Source organism: Pan paniscus, chromosome 10 (assembly GCF_029289425.2).
Source record: "Pan paniscus chromosome 10, NHGRI_mPanPan1-v2.0_pri, whole genome shotgun sequence".
NCBI classification, from domain to species: domain Eukaryota; kingdom Metazoa; phylum Chordata; class Mammalia; order Primates; family Hominidae; genus Pan; species Pan paniscus.
The window spans coordinates 50,732,221-50,754,570 of NC_073259.2; the positions used below are offsets into that span (position 1 = coordinate 50,732,221).

General features: G+C 34.4%; 1 protein-coding gene across 1 annotated transcript in view; it reads left to right on the plus strand.

Moving 5' to 3' along the window:
* Positions 1-22,350, plus strand: part of ADAMTS20 (ADAM metallopeptidase with thrombospondin type 1 motif 20) — a 191,725-nt gene that overhangs the window by 112,126 nt on the left and 57,249 nt on the right. Inside the window, exons 19-25 of the mRNA XM_055095736.2 lie at positions 1,201-1,327; positions 2,739-2,949; positions 3,082-3,246; positions 4,688-4,852; positions 4,956-5,246; positions 6,018-6,179; positions 7,803-7,979. Of these exons, the coding sequence (XP_054951711.1) occupies positions 1,201-1,327; positions 2,739-2,949; positions 3,082-3,246; positions 4,688-4,852; positions 4,956-5,246; positions 6,018-6,179; positions 7,803-7,979 (1,298 nt within the window). The remainder of the gene's footprint in view (positions 1-1,200; positions 1,328-2,738; positions 2,950-3,081; positions 3,247-4,687; positions 4,853-4,955; positions 5,247-6,017; positions 6,180-7,802; positions 7,980-22,350) is intronic.

Consider the following 22,350-nt stretch of genomic DNA (forward strand, 5'->3'; position numbering starts at 1 on the left):
CCTGGGTTCACCCACCATTCTCCTGTCTCAGCCTCCCGAGTAGCTGGGACTACAGGCACCCACCACCACGCCTGGCTAATTTCTGTATTTTTAATAGAGACGGGGTTTCACCTTGTTAGCCAGGATGGTCTTGATCTCCTGACCTCGTGATCCGCCCGCCTCAGCTTCCCAAAGTGCTGAGATTACAGGTGTGAGCCAACACGCCCGGCCTAGACTTTATTTTTTTAGAGAAGTTTTAGGTTTACTGAAAAATTGAGTAGAAAGTACAGAAAGTTTGCATATTCATCTTTCTTCCCTCTGCCATTCTCCTCCACACTCCTCTATTATTAACATCTTGCATTAATGTGGCACATTTGTGCAATTGATGAGCCAATTTTGATGCATTATTATTAACTAAAGTCCATAGTTTACATTAGAGTTTACTATTTGTGTTGTAAATTCTATGGTTTGACAAACGTATAGTGGCATGTATTCACCAATATAATATCATACATAGTAGTTTCACTGCTCTACAAATCTCTTGTGCTTCATCTATTTATTCTTCCTTCCTTCCCCCACAACTGGTGACAGACACTGATCTTTTTATTGCCTGTCTATGCCTTTTTTTCCCCATGATTCCAGGCTGAAAGATCAGCTGTATCTGGGAAATGATGTTCTGGAGGCAGAGGGAAAAAGGAAAGAGAGCTGGGTGGGACTGGAATAGGTCACATTCCTTTTCAGTCGGTTGATAAAAAGCCTGATGCCAATCAACAGGAAAGAGTTCTTCCCCTACAGGAAGTTACTATAACATTGCAGCAATAGAGAGTGCAATCCTCTTATGGGAAAATGGGAGGTAGCTGAGGTAGCTGATGGATGACAGTAATATAGTGTACTGTATAGCAACAGTGCTGTCCTTAGCTACTCAATTATTCACCAACAACCACTCTATCCCACTATAGTGAATTTCATTTTACTCCAATGCCTGTCCCATCTTCTGTACATCTCTTCATTAAGCAAACTTTCAGTCATTCAGGATTCAGCTTACTTATTATAAAAAGTCATTCCTCACTAGATTAATATACTAGTATATCCTGTATGTTGCATTGGAAATTTTTACTTGCTTAGCTGGCTCCTTTAAGCTATTAGCAGAATTACATAATTATGGAACATCTAACTGTGAATTTTTCTTTCATTTTTTATTTTCATTTGACTTTGGCCAAGGTCTTCAGCGAAGAAACATAACTTGCATACATAAGAGTGATCATAGTGTTGTGTCTGATAAAGAATGTGACCACTTGCCACTTCCATCATTTGTTACTCAAAGTTGCAATACAGACTGTGAACTAAGGTAAAAGAGAAATAATATGTAATATAATCAGATTAATAAGTGAGCTAAGATTAAAATGTCTAACACAGTGACTGACACAGCGTGGACATGCAATTATTACTCATCATCTGCCATGCCATGAAAAAATTTCAGGCTCACTATTTTATGGTAAAACTCAGTACATAATTGATTTGAATTTTCATTCATAGTATTTTCTGAATACCAGTATATAGGCCTCAATATTTTGTGTAGAAAAAGATTGTAATTTTGTCTGTAAAATAAATACAAGTAAACTGTTATCTGAAAATGGATGGTTTAAAGATCTGAAACAATAAATTTTTTAGCATGATTCTTTACTTTCCACTGAATTAATGAACCAGTAAACTTCTGAAGTTTGGAGAAATCAAATTGATTGATTTCCTTGACATTCTATCAGTATTTTGTCCATTAAACTTTAGGGAAATTGATCCTAGATCATGACAGCAAGTTTATACTTCTAATTTAAATTTCTTGTTATTTGGTTTGTGTGTGTGTGTGTGTGTTTGTGTGTGCATGTGTGTGTGTGTGATTGGTCTTGTAGTGACATGGTATACAATGAGTCCATCTATCATATTTATACCTTTATTTTTAGCATTGTAGCAGGTGCCATTTAACATTCAGGTATGGCCAGAACCTCTTTCACTTGATGAGAATTTCTATATATTTATGATGTTGGTTGAAGACATAGCAGAAGCACAGTAGTAGAACTGCCTATATAAGTTGCATCCACTACATAGTAGTAAAAGGAAGCACAGTGAAATTCTTGAGATGCTATTAGGGACGGAAATGAATTCCGTGAATTCTGTGTTTTGTTATACTGGTGCCCTCACATTGATGAATGCTAGACTACAATTGGGATAATTTGGCTATAACTAACATTTTTACTTGTGGAAAACATGTTTTACCTGGAAACATGTCTAAATATAGATTACAGGAATGAATGAGAAAGTGTAGTGTACTTTACAAAAACTAGTTAACTTTTTAAATGCTTTATTTTTATTGATGTAGTCAAATTCCTAGATGTTCCCTGGTCATAAAATCGAAATACTTATAGAGGATTGCATGGGGAGAAACTATCTGATTGGCAGTCAGATATGTTCAGTTATTATCTTAAATCTGCCACTAAGTAATTGGGTAATCATAATCTAAACCAGTTGTTTTCAGAGGTTTTTGAGGAAGCTTGGGGTTCCTTGGACACACCTCCAAAGCTACCACCAAGTGCTGGCATGAGGTCGGTAGTATAATGCTGGCTTCCTGGCTGCAGACTGGTTTTGTTTTTTGGTGGTTTGTTTATCAACTTTTAGGATTTTAAAAACTGAATGCATGAGTGTCTCTGAATCTGTTTTTAAATTATGTAATATACCTCCTAAGTATAGTAACATCTTTTTTCAAGGTGGCATGTTATTGGCAAAAGTGAATGTTCATCCCAATGTGGTCAAGGATATAGAACCTTGGACATCCATTGCATGAAGTATTCCATTCATGAAGGACAGACTGTTCAAGTTGATGACCACTACTGTGGTGACCAGCTTAAACCTCCTACCCGAGAACTATGCCATGGTAACTGTGTCTTCACAAGATGGCATTATTCAGAATGGTCTCAGGTACAATAAAAATGATTGCTTAAAAAAAGTTTCCCCTTTCTTTCTAATTACGTATTTATGTTACTCTGAAGTATAATTTTGTTGAAAATCTGATTTTTTTCCATTAGTTACCACTTTTTTTTTTTTAATCAGTGTTCCAGGAGTTGTGGAGGAGGGGAAAGGTCTCGAGAATCTTATTGTATGAATAACTTTGGCCATCGTCTTGCTGACAATGAATGCCAAGAACTGTCCCGAGTGACGAGAGAGAATTGCAATGAATTTTCCTGTCCCAGTTGGGCTGCTAGTGAATGGAGTGAGGTACATTAAACACATGAGGCTTGGAACTATTAAAATATTGTGTTAGTAAAGCTTTGTAATCTAAGACTTTACAAAATTTAAAAGTGCTTAAATTTATTTCATCATTTTGTAAATAACTATTATCAAAGCTGTCAGAAATTTATAAGACAGGCCAGGCACACAGTGTCTCATGCCTGTAATACCAGCACTCTGGGCAACTGAGGTGGGCGGATTGCTTGAGCTCAGATGTTCAAGACCAGCCTGAGCAACATAGTGAAATTTAGCTGGATGTGGTGACACACACCTGTGGTCCCAGCTACTCGGGAGGCTGAGGTGGGAGGATTGCTTGAGTCTGGGACGTGGAGGTATCAATGAGCAGAGATTGCGGTAAGCTGAGATTGGCCACTGCACTCCAGCATGGGTGACAGAGTGAGAATCTGTCTCAAAAAAAAAAAAAAAGAAATATACAAGATAGTTTGTCTTTATACTATTTACAGTATCTGACTAGTAATAACACTAACTGAACAGAGCTGTGTACTTACACCTTGCTCATTTATTTCTAAACTTGAGACCGCTTTATTACCAACTGTTCTCATAAAAAAGATGGCACAATGGCGACATGGTTCTTGGACCCCAGTAAGTGAATTTCTTTAATAGATACAGTGTTTCTATTATGGCAGCTTTTAGACATCAACAAAATGGTTGCTAGAGATTTCACAAATTAATGTATACATTTATTCTCAGGTATTTTGATGGCATCAAAGAAGTATAGGGTTTAGAATTAGGAATTAATGGCTAAGTCCTTTGCCTTTCAAGAGCTCTGTGTCTCTGGACAAGAAATGGAAGTTTTCTGAGTATATTTTCTAATCTTCAAAATGGGAATACTAATAATACTTATGTCACAGGTTGTTATGAGAAGCAGATTTAGTATTAGGCTGTATCGGCTTTTATTTGAACTACAAACATTTTCATGTTGTTTTTCTACACTGAAAGCTTTAACGTATGTGGAGTATACGTTGCTAAAATCTTGTAGAATATGTATTTTTAAGCTTCATATATTCTCTGAATATTTTAATTATGGAATTATATCTATCTGTTACTTAGATAGTAGTAGATATTATATATCAAAATTATTTTTATTGATATCATAAGATTCTCTTACCTAAAATATTTTCAGTATCTTTAATTTTAGCAAATAACTAAGCATTATTTTAAATCATTATATTTATGTATTATTGAAATTACTATACATTATTTGTGAAATTTATGATCTAAACTGATTGGAATATTCACTACCCCATCTTTATTTGACTCAGAAGTGATGTCAGGTAATATTATCTATAATAATTTAAAATTTCTCAAGAAACTGGATGTCTTAGAAATGTGAGTAACAGCTATGTAAAAGGGACATGGGTGAGGTACTACTGTATAATGCCTGGATACAATTTGATTTCTTAAAAAGTGCTCCGTATCTTGTGGAAGAGGTACTCAAGCCCGCTATGTAAGCTGTCGTGATGCTCTTGATAGAATAGCAGATGAATCATATTGTGCCCACTTACCCCGACCTGCTGAAATATGGGACTGTTTTACCCCTTGTGGAGAGTGGCAAGCAGGGGATTGGTCACCCGTAAGTATTCTTATGAGAAAAAAAGAAAATGAAAAATTTAAATATATTTGATATTAAATATAAATTAATGTTGTATATTACCATTGGCTAAATTTTTGATCAGTGTTCAGCTTCTTGTGGCCATGGAAAAACAACTCGACAAGTTTTATGCATGAACTACCATCAGCCAATTGATGAGAATTACTGTGATCCTGAAGTTCGCCCTTTGATGGAACAGGAATGTAGCCTGGCAGCCTGCCCTACTGCACACAGCCACTTTCCTAGTTCCCCTGTGCAGCCAAGCTATTATCTAAGCACGAATTTGCCATTAACTCACAAACTTGAAGATAATGAAAATCAGGTGGTCCATCCATCAGTCAGAGGAAACCAGTGGAGAACCGGACCATGGGGATCAGTAAGCCATCTTTATTGAGTTATATTAATTCTGTAATTTTGTTATATTACATCCTTTTAACAGGTATGTATATGATGCCATCAGTACTTTAAATGCTAAATTTATTTCAAGATCAATAGTTTAAATATTAAAAAGATTAAGCGTCTTTGATGCTCATTACAAATGCTAGAGTTCTTATTGAATTATGCACTAATGTGTTATTATGATTACAGAGGAGTGTACTATAAAACAATCTGATTAGAATTCATTGTAATAAAAACAAAAGAAAATGCTTTAAGGGGTAAGGCTATAAATGTTTATGAATAAACCTAAATCCCAAAATTATTATGATAGCAATACAATAAGCTGGTATAAAATCATGACAAACTACAAATGGTATAGTTTTAGTTCCTATTTTACATAACATTCATAATACAAAATAAATAAAAACACCAGTGTAAAGTTAAGTAATTTAATACTGTCTTTTATTCGTTTCTAGTGAGACCTCAAAACTTTAATTTCTTTTTACTTAACACTTATGATAGAAGTGAAAATTGTTTCCTAATGCAAACTTGAAAGTCCCACCTTTTCATCAACAAATTCTAATGAAGCTCCCAGTATAACTCAAGTGTTTTGACAGATTTTCTCAGTTCAAATTGTGATTCCAATGAAGGAGATTCTAATGTAGGGTTTGATTTTGATTGAGTCAATGCTGATTTTTTTTTTTTTACCATGTAAATTCATGATGTGGAATCCGCAGTTTGTGCATATTTTGTGTTTTATTCTTGTCAGTGCTCCAGCAGTTGTTCTGGAGGTCTTCAGCGTAGGGCTGTGGTCTGCCAGGATGAAAATGGACAAAGTGCTAGTTACTGCGATGCAGCCTCCAAGCCTCCAGAGTTACAGCACTGTGGTCCAGGGCCTTGTCCACAGTGGAACTACGGAAATTGGGGAGAAGTAAGTCATAATATTTTCCAAACTTGTGAGATTATTACATCTCTGAAGACTGAAAGTAAAAAGCATCTTATACTGTTCAATAATCTGATTTCACTATACTATGTAGAAAAAGAATTTTTGTTTTTTTTGTTTTTGGAGACAGGGTCTCACTCTGTTGCCCAGGCTGGAATGCAGTGTCGTGATCTCGACTCACTGCAACCTCCACCTCCCGGGCTCAAGCGATCTTCCCACCTCAGCCTCCCGAGTAGCTGAGACTACAGGTGTGTGCCACCATGCCTGGCTATTTTTTTTATTTTTAATAAAGATGGGAATTTCACCATGTTGACCAGGCTGGTCTCAAACTCCTGGCCTCAAGTGATTCTCCCGACTAATTTTTTTTTTAATTGAGTGATTAAACCATGTTCTTTTAATAGATGTTCTGTCATGGTTTAGGTCACTCATTCATGATTTAAAAAATGCATATTCTAGATTTTTCAGCAGACTCTAATATGCTAGGCAATATGTCTTTGAATTACTAGTATCTTTCTAAAATTGGTTTATTCTCTTAATTTCTTAGAAAATTAGGTTGATATAAAAATAGAAAACTAGAATAAAATATAAAGCATGTTTAATCCTATTACTAAGTTATGCATTTGGCAAATCTTTTTCTTTAAGCCAGATAGTTGTCAGTTATTGAGCACTTGCTTCATGCACTGGCACTCTCTAGGCACTGGAAATAAAAAGATAATTTTTTAAAGTCACTTTTAATACTAACCTCCTTCGTAATGTGGAATGGTAATAAATAAGAAGCAAAGATTTCTATTAGCTTTGGATAAATAAAATGAATGACTTAATTAGTCAAATGTTTTTGCTTAATGATTTTTAGCACATAATTTCTGTTCATTGGGAGTTTGAAACCATGTTTTTAAAGTACACCCAGACCAGGTGTTAATACATATCAAGCACATTTTTAAGATACAGTTTTACTGTTTTCCAAAATGAAAGTGCTTCTATTTCTGAGTTTACATGCACTTATTTTGAAAATTCAAATTATATGTCCAAATAGAGATACAAACTTTTAGCAAGATTTGGTATATTTCCTGCCAGGCTTTTGTTCTGCATGAGTTTTAGAAATTGGTTCACATTATACAGCTGTTTTGTTATTTGCTGTTTTTATATTATATATACTGAACATTTCATGTTTATAAAATTAGATGTACCTTATTATTAATAGCTTTCATGGTTACTTAGTAACCTGTTGATTGGATATTGTACATTATGTAATTAATGCTCATGACTTAGATAAATAAATTTTGATTCTGGCTTAACCTGCCAACATTATCTTATAGGTCCTGGATATCTTACTGAAATATATTATGATACTAATCCTCAAAATCTGGTCAATTTTTAAAGTCGTGGAATTGAAACTTTGATTTATTTTTTTGTCTAGGGGGAAATGTTGATAATTATGAAGTAATTATAAACTTAAACGCTACCATTACTAGAGTAACATTACTAGAGTAAACTAATTATGTTAAAATTACTAGAGTAAACATAATTACTAATTATGTTTAAACATTGAATGAAGCAATACATTATTCTCTTTAAAACCACAGTTTTGAATTTTCCTATTCTTGTTTTTAGTGTTCACAAACATGTGGAGGAGGAATAAAATCAAGACTTGTAATATGTCAATTTCCCAATGGCCAAATATTAGAAGATCACAACTGTGAAATCGTAAACAAGCCACCTAGTGTAATACAGTGTCATATGCATGCTTGCCCTGCTGATGTGTCATGGCATCAGGAACCATGGACATCGGTATGATAGCACTCTTGTTTGTTAACATGTCATACTTTAAAGTTTGAGTCTGAGTGAGGGAGAGTTCATTGTTTTTCTTTTCTTCGACTTTTATTTTACATTCAGGGGTACATGTGCAAGATGTGCAGGTTTGCTGCATAGGTAAATGTGTGCCATGGTGGTTCACTGCACAGATTATCCCATCACCTAGCTATTAAGCACGGCATCCATTAGCTAGCTATTCTTTCTGATGCTCTCCCTGCCCCCCACACTCCTCCCCCAACAGGCCCCAGTGTGTTGTTCCCCACCATGTGGCCATGTGTTCTCATCATTCAGCTTCCACTTATAAGTGAGAACATGGAGTGTTTGGCTTTCTGTTCCTGTATTAGTTTGCTGAGGATAATGGCATCCAATTCTATCCATGTCCCCGCAAAGGACGTGATATCATTCCTTATTACGGCTGCATAGTATTCCGTGCTATGTATGGTATGATAATATTCTTATTCTTTTTTGTTTTGTTTTGTTTTTTCTCTTTTGCTTTAATTTATTCTCTTTATAAATTGTGGAATGCATACACTTTGTCTTCTCCAGTTTCTTTTTAAAGTATATCATTGGCCCTCTTGGTTTGTGTTTTGAAATTTGATAGTTTGGAAGAGGAATCTATTTAATTTCAAGTAATGTAACATATATAATAGTTTTTTTATATATTTATTTTTTAATATGTGAACTTTGAACCATACTACTGTTCTAATGGAAATATTTTTCTCCGTTTTATGTTTGGCTTGCTGTCAATTAATCAGGACTATTATATTATTTACGTTTATATATAATGTTGATGTTGTGCTTGTAAAAATGGCAAATTAAGGCTGTGTCTTGTTTAGGCATATAATTATGTGTGGCTTTCATCTGTTGGTATCCATAACTGCTCCAAAGACCAAATAGTATTCTTTAAAACTTGTTTTTTGTCATTATCCAACTTATTATTTTGTTTGGAAATGTGAAAATATTATGTTTAAAAAAGTAGAGAAATTTACTTCCATAACATAACTTGTTTACAGTTTTTTACATATGTCATGCAAACGTTTAATTTATGTAATAATTTATATGATTACGCATTTCTCCCACTTTGTGGAGTTAGTGGTTTGGGAATATTTTAATTTTCTGGGTTTTTATTGGAGCCATAGACAAAACTCATAAACTTTGTTCATGAATGATTATTTAGTAGCCTTCAAATATCTTTTTTTGAGGAGTAATTAATATATAACTATATTGAAATAGGCATTTTCATTACCATTGATATTTTAAATCAAGAATGACCAAGTACATTTCCATTAAGTGAAAAACTGATTTGAGTTTATAATCTATTTGTAATTAAATTCATAAAGCTATGTGGTTCTTTATTTGAAAATTAGTTATAACTCCAGTTTTATAACCAACCCTTGATGCCTGCTCTTGTTTGGTTTTGCCCTACCCAAACATCTTTATAATAAGATGTAAACCCAAGTTTCAAGTCATGTTACTTGAAGAGTAGGTCAAGCTCTGGTTCAGGCTGAAATTCATCTTTATAGTCAAAGTGTGACTGATGATATTAAACAACAGAACATTTTAACTTTATAGGAGGATCTTAAAGTGAAATTGCTGCCTCAAAGGACCATCATCTTGTGGGAACTAATGAAAAACATATTTTGCCATGGAAAGCACTCACATATGTATTTAATAAATGTCATTACTGACCATCTACTATATCCTAGGCACTGTGATCCAGAGACAATTGAAACATATTTCTTATCCCTATGGAGTTTACAGTTTACTTGGGGAGATTTGAAATACTATAAGAACTCACTATAAAAAGATATTTTTTATTAGCTATCTTAGATTGGAAATCTACTTTCTGCTTACTATGTCTCTGTTGCATCTTCTTTCATTTTATTGGTTTTAGTTTGCAAGCCTAGTTCTTAAGAAGACTATGGATTACTTTCTTGGAATTTTTTCCCAATTAGGAAAGCAGAATCCTAACTGCTAATGAGATTGAATTGTAATGGCATTTGTTTCTGAGCATAGACGTTTTATTTTCCCTACCCATTCATGACTTCAATTCATCAAGCATTAAACATTTACTTAGGTCTCATGCTTTATACTAGATACTGAAGCAATTAAAATTAAGTGTTTGTGAGTCAGATTCTCTGTTTTAGAGGTCAGCAAACTATGGTCCAGGTACCAAATCTGGCCTGTTGCCTATTTTTTAAATAAGTTCTATTGGAACACAGTCATGCTCATTTGTTTATGTGTTACCTATGGCTGGTTTTGCACTACAGCAGTAGCATTGATTAGTTGCAGTAGAAACTCTGTAACTCACAAAGCCTGAAATATTTACTATCTGGCTTTTTCTGGGAAAAGTTTGCTGACCCCTGTTCTATTTAATAAACATTATAATGCTTTTAAGTTTAGCATAAAAAGGTACTTAGATTTATAGAATATTAAAATTACAAATAATTCATTCCAGGTCAGTTTTAGATGTTTTTGATCCTTTGATATTTTACATTTTAAGGTTTATCAACCTTCTCTACATGTCCACTGTGATATTCATGCAATGTTTATGTAAATGTATCTACTACTATATTCCAATATATTTTTGTTATGCTATTTTTTGTATGTAAATTATATCACAAGTGAAAAATCTGAATGCTCATTAAAGTCCTCTGTATAGATGACTTTTCAACCTCACAAAAACAAATGACCAAGAAAACAATAATCACAGATTGCCAAATAGTAAGACAGATGTGCAGAATTCTTTAGTGTTATTACATGTATATCCCAAAAGGAGTTCATTGAATAATTCATTCTTTGCACTATGAAGAAACGTAGTATTTTTATTTTTTTGATAAGTTGTTGAAGATATTGAAGTTTTAAAAATCACAATAAAGGTTTGTATAGAATGTTTACAATCATATTTACTTTTTTATATGTATGAAGTACTTACATATCATTAGAGTGACTGGATTTCTTTTATTATATGAAGCATATTTATTTGTTAAATTAGCCTTTTATATTAAATGGGTTTAGGGGATCTGAAGTTCTGTTGTCAATACCAAATATAACATTTTACCTCTTTCAGTGTTGGTGCATATTAGACAAACTTCAGAATAGCTTATTAGTGTATCAGATTAATATTCTTTCATGGGTAACTTTAACTTCAACAGATCCTGTTAACTAAGTAGAAAATTAAGAGTGTGTATGCATGCGTGTGTGTGTGTATGAGTGAGTGACATGAAATCTCAGAAACATTTTTCATTTTAAAGCAAATGAAATGTGAAATGTAAAATTATTTAAAATATTATTAGAAAGCTTTAAGATACATTTAAATTTTCTTCATGTTGTAGAAAGTCTTGTGCTGTAATAAAAAAAGGAATAAATAAATCTTAACCTATGTTAATTTAATGGCTACATTTTTGGTGATTAGTCAGCGTGAAATGATTGTATTTTAACCCGTTTATTAGTGGGTATTGTGGCTTTGTGCTTTATGTCATTCATATGTATGTTGTATTTTTACTCCTTGCACTTAAAATGTTCTGAGTCACTGAACAGATCTTATATTATTAATATAAGGAATGCCTCCTTTCTTTTGGTGGTGTTTTTCTTAAATAACAAACTGTTAATTTCTCTTATTAAACATTTAATTGTTGAATAGTATATGTTTTCATAATTGTATTTAGTTTATGTATAAGCTACTGTATTGTTTACATAATATTCTTGTTAGAAACTAACACGGGGATTTAAAAGTATAAGACTTATTTGTTAGCAGTCAATTTTTAAATACTGTGAATTTTTATAATTTTCTTTTTATATGTTATAAACAATGAATACAAATTAATGATGTAAGCAAATTTATTTAGTAAGTTAAAAATAGATATGCTTATGACCAAGGTAGTCTTTAAAAGGTGAGTAAAAGTTTTACTTTTCTCATTCATATATAGTAAGGGACATTACGTGTAACACAATTCAACTAGCAAATGCTCTTTAAGTAAATTCATATTACTTAACTTATATTTTCTCACTAAGTTTCATTTTAGAAGTTATTTATTTTCTTGGAATGTTTTTATTCCTGACATAGAATGAAATCATATTTGGTAAACAAATAGTGGGTATTCAGTGTGCTTTGGGAATGATGACTATCCAACAGTAGTGAAGAGAATATATATTTTTTTATTTTTTGCCTTAAAGATTGTTTTTCCTCACACAAAAAAAGAGAAAGTTTTTTTTTTTTTTTTTTTGGAAATGAAAGCTTGCTACTTGAACCCTAAATTCTGGCGCATTCACTTTGTGTTTCTTCTTTAAAAAAATGTCCTTCTGAAACATTGTGCAGAAAAAAATATATACTGTACTAAATCTATTATATGATATAATGGAATGCAACAAATAGAAGCACTGTCAGAAATGATCATGTAAGCCGGGCATAGTGGCTCATGCCTGTAATCCCAGCACTTTGGGAGGCTGAGGCGGCTGGATCACTTGAGGCCAGGAGTTTGAGACCAGCCTGGCCAACAGGGTGAAACCCCCGTCTCTACTAAAAATACAAAAATTACCTGGGCGTGGTGGCATGTGCCTGTAATCCCAGCTACTCTGGAGGCTGAAGCAGAAGAATCGCTTGAACCTGGGAGGTGGAAGTTGCAATGAGCCGAGATGGTGCCACTGCATTCCAGCCTGCATGACAGACCGAGACCCCATCTCAAAAAAAAAAAAAAAAAAAAAAAAAAGGAGGAGGAGGAGAAGAAGAAGAGGAAGAAGAAGAAATGAGCATGTAGTAGCAGCAAACACCGGTAAATCTGACATTTGTCCATTTGAAAAGAGCACTAAGGGTCTGAGCAAAGGGTGTTGGGCTCTGCCTCCCCCTGTAGCTCCCATTTAAGAGAAATGCACTCAGGAAGAAACTGCCTCTGTTGCTCCTAAGGCCAGCAGGAGCCAGGCAATGTGTAGGCAAATAGTTTCAAGAAACTGCCACTTCTTTATGTTGACTTTGTAAAGTGGAGTGTTCCGTGAAAACATAGTAATTGTTTTCTTAAATTTGAAAAAGACGCAAGTATAGTAAACAGGTTAGAAATATATTTTAAAAATAAATTTTATAATATACTTCTCATAACAATTAAGTATTTAACTAGTATTTCTCCATTTATTATGTTTCCTACTGTATCTTTCTAAAGTACATTCATTGATTCTCCCCAAAAGTATGAGTATCTACTACATATTAGACATCGTAATGGTCACTAAAAATAAACCAGGCACTGTGGAGAAGGTGTTTGCAGTTTAGTAATGAATGTAATTAATAAACAGGTGGCCAGAATGCAGGGTGAGATTCCTAACACATTTCAGTAACAACCATGTGATTTATCGTACTGAAGACCCATAATATTTGGGGCTTACTAGGTTGAGATAATCCAAGAATTAGTAATGAAGATTGTATTTAACAGTAAAATAATTCGGCAATTGTTCCTTCTACAAAGCCTAAACTAGTAGGCTATTCTGTCATAACCTGGCAAGAGATAAGCAGTGTCCTAATTCCCTACCATAAAAGAATAATATTTTGCATAATTGCAGCATCTACCTTTTCTGCACATGTGGATTTCATATGTCACCAAAGAAGAGAATGTAGATGGATGTATAGTTTGTCCTAGATATGATGTTCTGAAAATAATTTTGAAGACAAAATTGGGCCCTGCAGATTTGAAATGTATGACCTGGGAAAAATTTAAGTGGATACTCTAATTATTGGTGAGATCATAAAAGAGGAGACTGTGTGTGTGTGTGTGTGTGTTTGTGTGTGTGTGTTATAATGTTGAGTGAAGTTGGAATGTACAGTATAAAATAACCCTAAAAACTCTCAATATGAAATGGTTATAGGCCATGTTTTTTTCTATATGTTTCCATGTTAAAGAAAGTGAAATTGTCCATGTTTCCATGGCAGTTCTCCTATTTTTCAGGCATAATGCTTCAGGAATGTTTAAGCATCTCAAGAAATTGTTGTCAGTGTTCTACAATATCTATGTGCTGTATATTGAGGCTGTTTATAGAAGATATATAAGCATTCTTAATATTAGTACATTTAGATATCCCAAATTTTTGTTATAGAAACTTTGTGTGTTACCTTCCAATAGTTTGAGAAAATCATACTTTAATTTCTACATTATCACATCACTCAGACATTAACGTTTTTATGTTTATTCCTTGTTAGGAATAAACATTTTTAAGTCATTTGATTTTTAATTTTTTGATCATGTATCATTCTCAGTAGAACATTTTGAGAATGTGCCCATATATATGTATTATATAGTCATACATTGCACACATAAACTAACATATGATTATGTGATTTATAGAAGATATACAATTGTAAATTTAAAAGGGTAAGTTGAATAATTAATGTTAAATATAATTTTTATTTTGTGAATGGTAGCTTTTCTCTCACAACTGTTCTAACCATTTAATTTTTTTAAAAGTAGTAGACTGTTTCGTTAGTTTTGAAAATTTTCTTTCAACACTGTGCTATAGCAGTTTTAAAATATGGTTTATTTCAATATGTGGTTTCAATAACTTCTTTAGCTGAAAAATATACCTCACAAAATACCTCCAAATAACAAAGTTTGTCACTGAATGCTCCTGATATATACCAGTAATTGACTTCAAATCCAGTATAAATAATTATTGGAAAAAGATTGAAATTTGCTTCGCAAATTTCTATTTTCCAGGTTATTCAGTTCTTGAAGTACTACTAAAAGAAGCTGTAGTTCAATATTTTAACAAGAAGCTTTAAAACTCAATGAAACTTTGAAATATTCGGAAGCCATTTAAACAGATTAGAAATTTTTGTTTCAACATTTTAGAAATATACAATTGGCATATTGTTTCTGAAATGTTTGCTTCAAAGTTTTAAAAATATGCACTTGGCGAGGCTGGGTGCAGTGGCTCATGCCTGTAATCCCAGCACTTTGGGAGGCCGAGGCAGGCAGATCACGAGGTCAGTAAGATCGAGACCATCCTGGCCAACATGGTGAAACCCTGCCTCTACTAAAAATACAAAAATTAGCTGGGCGTGGTGGCGCGTGCCTGTAATCCCAGCTACTCAGGAGGCTGAGGCAGGAGAATCGCTTGAACCTGGGAGGCGGAGGTTGCAGTGAGCCAAGATAGCGCCATTGCACTCCAGCCTGGCGACATAATGAGACTCCATCTCAAAAAAACAAATGCCCTGGGCAAAATCACCTAGCAGGAGAAACGTTTCCAAACATTTCAAAATGTTCTCTCCTGAGTAGGAGTTTCTAAAAGTAGTTGCTTTCTCAACTACTGCTAAATGTTTTCTTCACCTTAAAGACTAGATATTAGGTATCACATTTTTCTCATAGAAAAAAATTCAGCAAATTTGGAACAAACCTCTTTTTGGTAATATAAAAATTGGTAATTCATCTTTATGAGCCCATTCATCATTATGACTTTAAACTTAACCAGCAAAAGTCTGTGTGCTTAAAACTAAAACATAAACCAACCACCAGCAGCAGCAGCAGCAGTTGTAGTTGCAGTTCCTCCTGGCACTCCTCATCTCACTACAGATGATTTTGAGTTATACATATGACAGAGTTCATATATCTTCCTCAGTGTGCATGTATGAGCTGCAGTGAGTACACTGAAAGTGGATGACAGAGTGATGGTCTCCTTCTGTCAGGAAATCTAATGAGTTACAAATGTTGTATGTCAGACTGACATATAGCCCCATGTAGTAAATCTTGCTTATTTTCCTAGAGTGTTAGATAAAACAAATATGAGTATATGTCCTAAAAAATAATGTTTTGGTCACTCCAGTGAATCACCCTTGCCACCTCTGAGCAATATATCCGTTTGAAAGACTGACTTAGAAACTCTGATACTTATGAGGAATATATGTTCAATAAGATCTCTCAAACCTTATAAATTGGAGTCAGTATTGGAATTACGTAATTTGTTTTTATAGCCACCATTGACCGCTTCCTGGTTGTAATCCTCACCCCCTAGATTGTACTTAAGCTCATACACTAATTTACCCAATTCCTAACCAGTGGTAGGACATATCCAGGAAGGTACTTTGTTATCACATTATGTTGTAACATGGCCTTTTATGTATTAAAACTCTTATACATTATTGTATGTTATACACCTACTTGTAAGAATTAAATGAAATATTGCAAAGTTTTTGATAGTTCAGTTATTAGGTCACATAGTAAATCCTTCTGTGTCAGTTAACTGAACTGAAAAGTGATCCTATTAGACAGCTTTTGATATTTTGCAGCTGTGACTCAGGGAAACCCAGAGGTCTTAGAAGTAGTTATGAAGGGAATCATGGCCATTGCACTGCCAGAATTGCATGTTACCATTCCACTCAAGATTATTGAGATCCCATATCTACCAGGCACTGGGTTAAGAATTGTGGGAAACAAGATAAATAAGAATGGCATACTCTCCTCAAAGGACTCACAGTCTAGGAAAAATTAAATATACATGCAAATAACTATAACAAGCCAGAAAAGGATGTCATAGGAAGTCAGAAAATATGCATCTAATTGGAGAAACGTGAAAGGATTTATGGGGGAGAAGGTATATGTCTAAGGATTGATGGGTAGATAGGATTTTGATTGGGAAAAGAGGTACCAGGTAGGAGACCACCTATAGCAAAACCATAGAGACCAGAAAAAAGTAGTTCAGTTTGGCCAGGCGTGGTGGCTCACGCCTGTAATCCCAGCACTTTGGGAGGCCAAGGCGGTCGGATCACGAGGTCAGGAGATCGAGACCATCCTGGCTAACACGGTGAAACCCCGTCTCTACTAAAAATACCAAAAAAATTAGCCGGGCGTGGTGGCGGGCGCCTGTAGTCCCAGCTACTCGGGAGGCTGAGGGAGAATGGTGTGAACCTGGGAGGCGGAGCTTGCAGTGAGCCGAGGTTGCTCCACTGCACTCCAGCCTGGGCGACAGAGTGAGACTCCGTCTCAAAAAAAAAAAAAAAAAGGTCAGTTTGACTTGTTTGTAATGACAAGCCAGTTTGTGAAACTAGTTTGTGAGAACAAGGGGTGGGCATAAAGTTAGAAATATGAATTAAGGCCATGTCAAGAAGACCAATGAGGATCATGCCTAAGAAATTTTAAAAATTCTATAGGTATAGAAAAACTTGATTTTTTTTTTTGGACTGGGTGTCAGAACTGTGTCTGGAGAAGATTAGTGGACAACTCTCATCATAAAATATCAGTAAACTGAAAAGTGACAGACTAGAGACGAAAAGTCAAGAAGGGAATGTTCCAAAAGCCGAGGATGATTCAGGGGCCATTCGTGCAGCTAGTCATCAGATGTTTGTGGATTACTCACCCAGAGCACTCAAGTGTCTGTAGGTAGAGTAGAAGAAGCCAGTGGAGGAGTGATTGATGGGGCTGTTTTTGACCCAAGGGTGGGGTGGCATCTGAAGGTGGGAGTAAAAGAGGTATAAGACAACATCTGAACAGAATAAAGTTGAGAAAAGCTGTGATGGGTAATTTTGAGATCAGGGAAGTTTGGACTTGAGGAGAGTAAAAGTTTGGGCAGTGAGCGAAAAAGTCAATCTGAGAGCACTAGGATTACACATTGCAGTGTGAAGGGCCCATCTGATGATGCATAACAAGATTTTGTATTAGATAGTCTCATGTAAGAGAATATAATCTTGACTTTACCAAAAGAAATGTGAACTTTCATTTACCAAGAGTTTGAAGACATATTATTCCTAAGCCTTGAAATATTAAATATTAAGTCTGTCCTAGATCTTGTAGGTAAGAATAAGAGCTGTGGTATTAGAATGCCTCAGTTTGACTCCTGTTTTATTCAGTGACCTTTGCCAAGTTACTTAGCATTTCTAACATTTCATTTTCTTAGAATGAAAATAGTAGCTCACTAAGGAGGGTATTTTTTAAGGATAAAATGGAATAGGAAAAGTGGTTGAAATAGGGCCTGTGACATAAAGGCTCAATATATTTTGCTTATTGTTATCACTTATCCAGTAAGTATATATTATTTTTCCTCGAGTTAGAAATCCAAATATAGTAGAAAAGGCTAATAATATTTCAAACAATCTGAAACAAGTCTACTTGAGAAAGTTGTACTCTAGTATAAGAGAGAAATCAATTTGGACTGGAGTTGTTTTTTTTTAAGCAAACTTTTATGGAAATAAGACATCCAGCAAAACTTCAAATCATAATGGTCCAGTTCAATGAATTTTCCAAAGTGAACACACCTATGTAGACAATGCTCAAACCAAGAACATCAGCACCACAGAAATTCCCCCACATCCCGCCTTGCAGTTACTATCTTCCCAAAAGGTAACCCTTTTCTGACATCAAACATAATAGATTCATTGGCCTGCCTTTGAACTTTTTTGAATGGAACTTAGAAAATTTGTGAGAGTTAGGATACTGTACTTGAGACTCATTTACGTTGCGTGTAATTGTAGTTTCCCATTGCAATCCTAGTACTGTATTGTATAAACATATAACTTCTATGACTTGTATATAACTTGTATGACTTCTATGAATAGATGAATTAATATGATTTGTATTAATATTTATCCTTCAGTTGACAAACATTTGGGATTGTTTTTAATGTGGGACCTACAAACAATGCTGTGATGAGCATTTCTCAGACATGTCTTTCGGTGAACATGTATATCCATATCTGTTGGTTAGGTAGCCAGGAGTTGAATTGCAGGATCTTAGTGTATCTAGTATAAACTAGTGTAAACTAGTTTAGTTTTAGTACATACTATATGACAGTTTTCTAAAGTGGCTGTACGAGAATTCCAGTTGCCCCAAATCCTTGTCAACACTTGATATTATCAGACTCTTAAATTTTAGCAATTCTAGTGAGTGTGTCGTGGTATTTCTTTGTGGTTGTAGTTTGCATTTCTCTGATGGCTAAATTGTTTATTCCCAGGGGATATCATATTTTTCTGAAGCACCTATGGAAGTCTTTTGTCCACTTTTCTGCTGGATTTTCTGCATTATCTTATTGATATAGGGGAGCTATTTTTTTGTTCTGGATATAAGTACCCTGTTAAATATATGTATTGAAGGATGTATCACCTCTTCATTTCAGTCTTTTATGGTCATCCAATCCCAGGAATAGCTACTGAGAAGTAGCAACAGTAAACGAGTTTCTATTTCTTTGCATTAAGTAGATAGATGGGAGATTCTGAGAGGATTAAAGTGAACAAATATGGAGAGAACAGCAAACTGTTCTGTTTAGAGAATGGATGGCTTGTGTGTGTAGCAAAGATTTATTTTAAAATTATTTGAAAGGCAAACTTTTTAGGAGAGAAAACTTGCTACTTTACTCTGCTGGTTTACTTAAGAGAAGAAAGATTAGTCTCCCTGCACTATTTCTCCTTTTAAAAAATGTTAAATCCCTAATTTATAATCTTTATGAATTTCTATTAAGTTTATTTATTCAGTAGATATTTACCTAGAAGTTACTGTGTGTTAGATACCAATAGATATGGAGGATAAAAATACAATTAGATCAGGACATAAGAGAGTTTTTATTACAGGAGGTTAAAAAATGTTAAAACGAAAGAATATACATGTGGTTAGTTCTGCACACACAATCTTGTGAGTGCAGAGGAAAGTGTTTAGGAGTGTGGTGGGATATGGGATGGGAAAGATTCCTGAAGGACTGAAAAGGGAAGAAATGAATTTTCTTCTCAATCAATCAAGTTTCATTATTGTTAGCTTATTCAGGTGTTTTAAATATCAGTTTGATGTTTGGTAAAGAATTCTACCTCTGGAAGTTAGAATCCATTCAAAATCAGTAGAAACTTGCAATGAAATTAAATTTGCAGGAAAAAATAGTTTTATAAAATCAATTTGATATGTTTAATCATTAAGTATAGATTATTGAAATACTTAAACATGATTGTCACATTATTTTGAGACAAATATTTCTTTTAAGGTGATATTTATTAATAGTAAGAATTACTCTAAATTAAAATATCTCTGAAATATGAGTAACAACATACCTAAAATACCAAAGCAAGATCTACTTTCTTATAATCATTAAAATTGTCAGAAAAAGATTTGCCCACAGTAGAACCATTTCTATTTCTTTCCTTTTCAAGGTGTAAACATTGAAAAATTTAGGAAAGTTCATGTCTTCTATTATAGCAGATTTTGCCCATCATACACAAACCCTATAACAGTTGATAGAAAAAATCAGAAGACATTTTGTATCATTAATGATTAATCATTCTGTTTGGGATGTCATTAAATATAGTGTGATAATTAAAATGTGTGAATGATAATGTGTAAATGATAATGTGTAAACGATGTGACTGTTCTTTTTAGGAGAAGGTAAGAATAAAAGAAAATTTATACTGATACACTAATAAAAAAATTATTACCGGCCAGGCACGGTGGCTCATGCCTGTAATCCCAGCACTTTGGGAGGCCGAGGCGGGCAGATCACGAGGTCAGAAGATCGAGACCTTCTTGGCCAAAATGGTGAAAACCCATCTCTACTAAAATACAAAAAATTAGCTGGGGGTAGTTGTGCATGCCTGTAGTCCCAGCTGTTTGGGAGGCTGCGGCAGGAGAATGGCTTGAACCTGGGAGGTGGAGCTTGCAGTGAGTGAGGTGGCACCACTGAACTCCAGCCTGGGCGACAGAGCCAGACTCTGTCTCCAAAAAAAAAAAAAAAATTATTTCCTATTCTGCTAACTAGAGAATCTATCTAAGGGCAACCTCTTTATTGTTTATTCGTGGGCCTTAGGAGAATTTTCACATCTAGAAATAGGGAAGATAATCAGACATGATGCCTCCCTCACTCATGGACATTTCTTCTGTGACAGGGAGCTGGCTCACGGATAGTGGCTCAAATGGGATCCTGTCTCCTTGTCAGCATTTCTCGTCTAAAATTGGCAAGGTGTCAATCTTAGGTGAAATCAGGAGAACTTTCTTGTCTCTGCTGATCTACAGGATACCCGTTAGAGTCAGAACAAAACAACAGAAATCTTGAAAAAGAGATCTATTACATGTAGCTTTCCTTTCAAGGTTATTTTTGTGGGACTAAAGATCATTCAACTCTGCGCCATTCAGATAAAGTAGATTGCATATTTAAAAGGTCTTTGTTGTGCATATACATTGCAACTTTGTAAAACTTCACCCTTTAAATAAAAATGCTCAAGCAACTGAATTTTCTCTCTACTGAAGAGTAAGTGTAGAATAGTATATCAGATCTTAGGTTTCTGGAGCAAAAATGTTAGACAATTTGAAGCTTTGTAATGTAAAAAAAGTATAAAAATAATTTGAGAAGAAATACAGAAAGCATATGTAAGCCTGATTAACTCTATATATACAAGTTTGCTCCTATGGTTTTTTCCTACATAGCATCGGTTCCTTTCTTTATTCAGTAAACATTTATGGAACTGGTTTCTGCCGTTATTGAGTTTAGCATTCTCATTTATAATTTCATCATTTTATTCAAATTTCTAGTGTGTTAATAAGGTATTCCATTTTTTCATATATGGTAAAGTAGGTGATTTAATATTATGGTATACATTGAGGAGGTACCTTAAGAGATTTCTTTGTATTTTATTAAATGTTCTCTCTAAAGTTTTCTGTGTCACTCTGAGGATCTGAAAATTTTACATAGTTATTTTTAAAGTCAAAATGTGGAGAAAACTATGATGGATAAAACTCAGTTTCTTACAGATTGAGGAAATTTTTCTTTATATTTTTATTTATTTTTGATGCTTAGAAAAATTCTAGAAAAGTTTTTAAAAGAGACATTACTTGGAAAGATATTTAGCTTATGGTATTAAAAAGCAGATGCTGAGCCAGGCGTGGTGACTCATGCCTGTAATCCCAGCACTTTGGGAGGCTGAGGTGGGTGGATCACCTGAGGTCAGAAGTTCAAGACCAGCCTGGTCAGCATAGTGAAACCCTATCTCTACTAAATATACAAAAATTATCTGGGCGTGGTGGTGGGCGCCTGTAATCCCAGCTACTTGGGAGGCTGAGGCAGGAGAATCGCTTGAACTCGGGAGGCACAGGTTGCAGTGAGCCGAGATCGTGCCATTGAACTCCAGCCTGGGCAACGAGAGCGAAACTTTGTCTGAAAAAACAAACAAACTAACTAACAAACAAACAACAGATGCTTTTTGAAAACCAATTTTATCAAAAGCTAAAATTTAAAAGTCTGGGGAAAACTTAAAGGTTTCATTTAGACACCTGATGTCATAGTAAAAGAGGCAATATAAAACTTTGACACTTATTTGATAATTTTGAAGACTAAAGGATAGCAGAATCCCTTTCTGTCAAAGGATGCCCCATAATTCAGGTAGAATTTGCATTTTTCTCATCTGAGT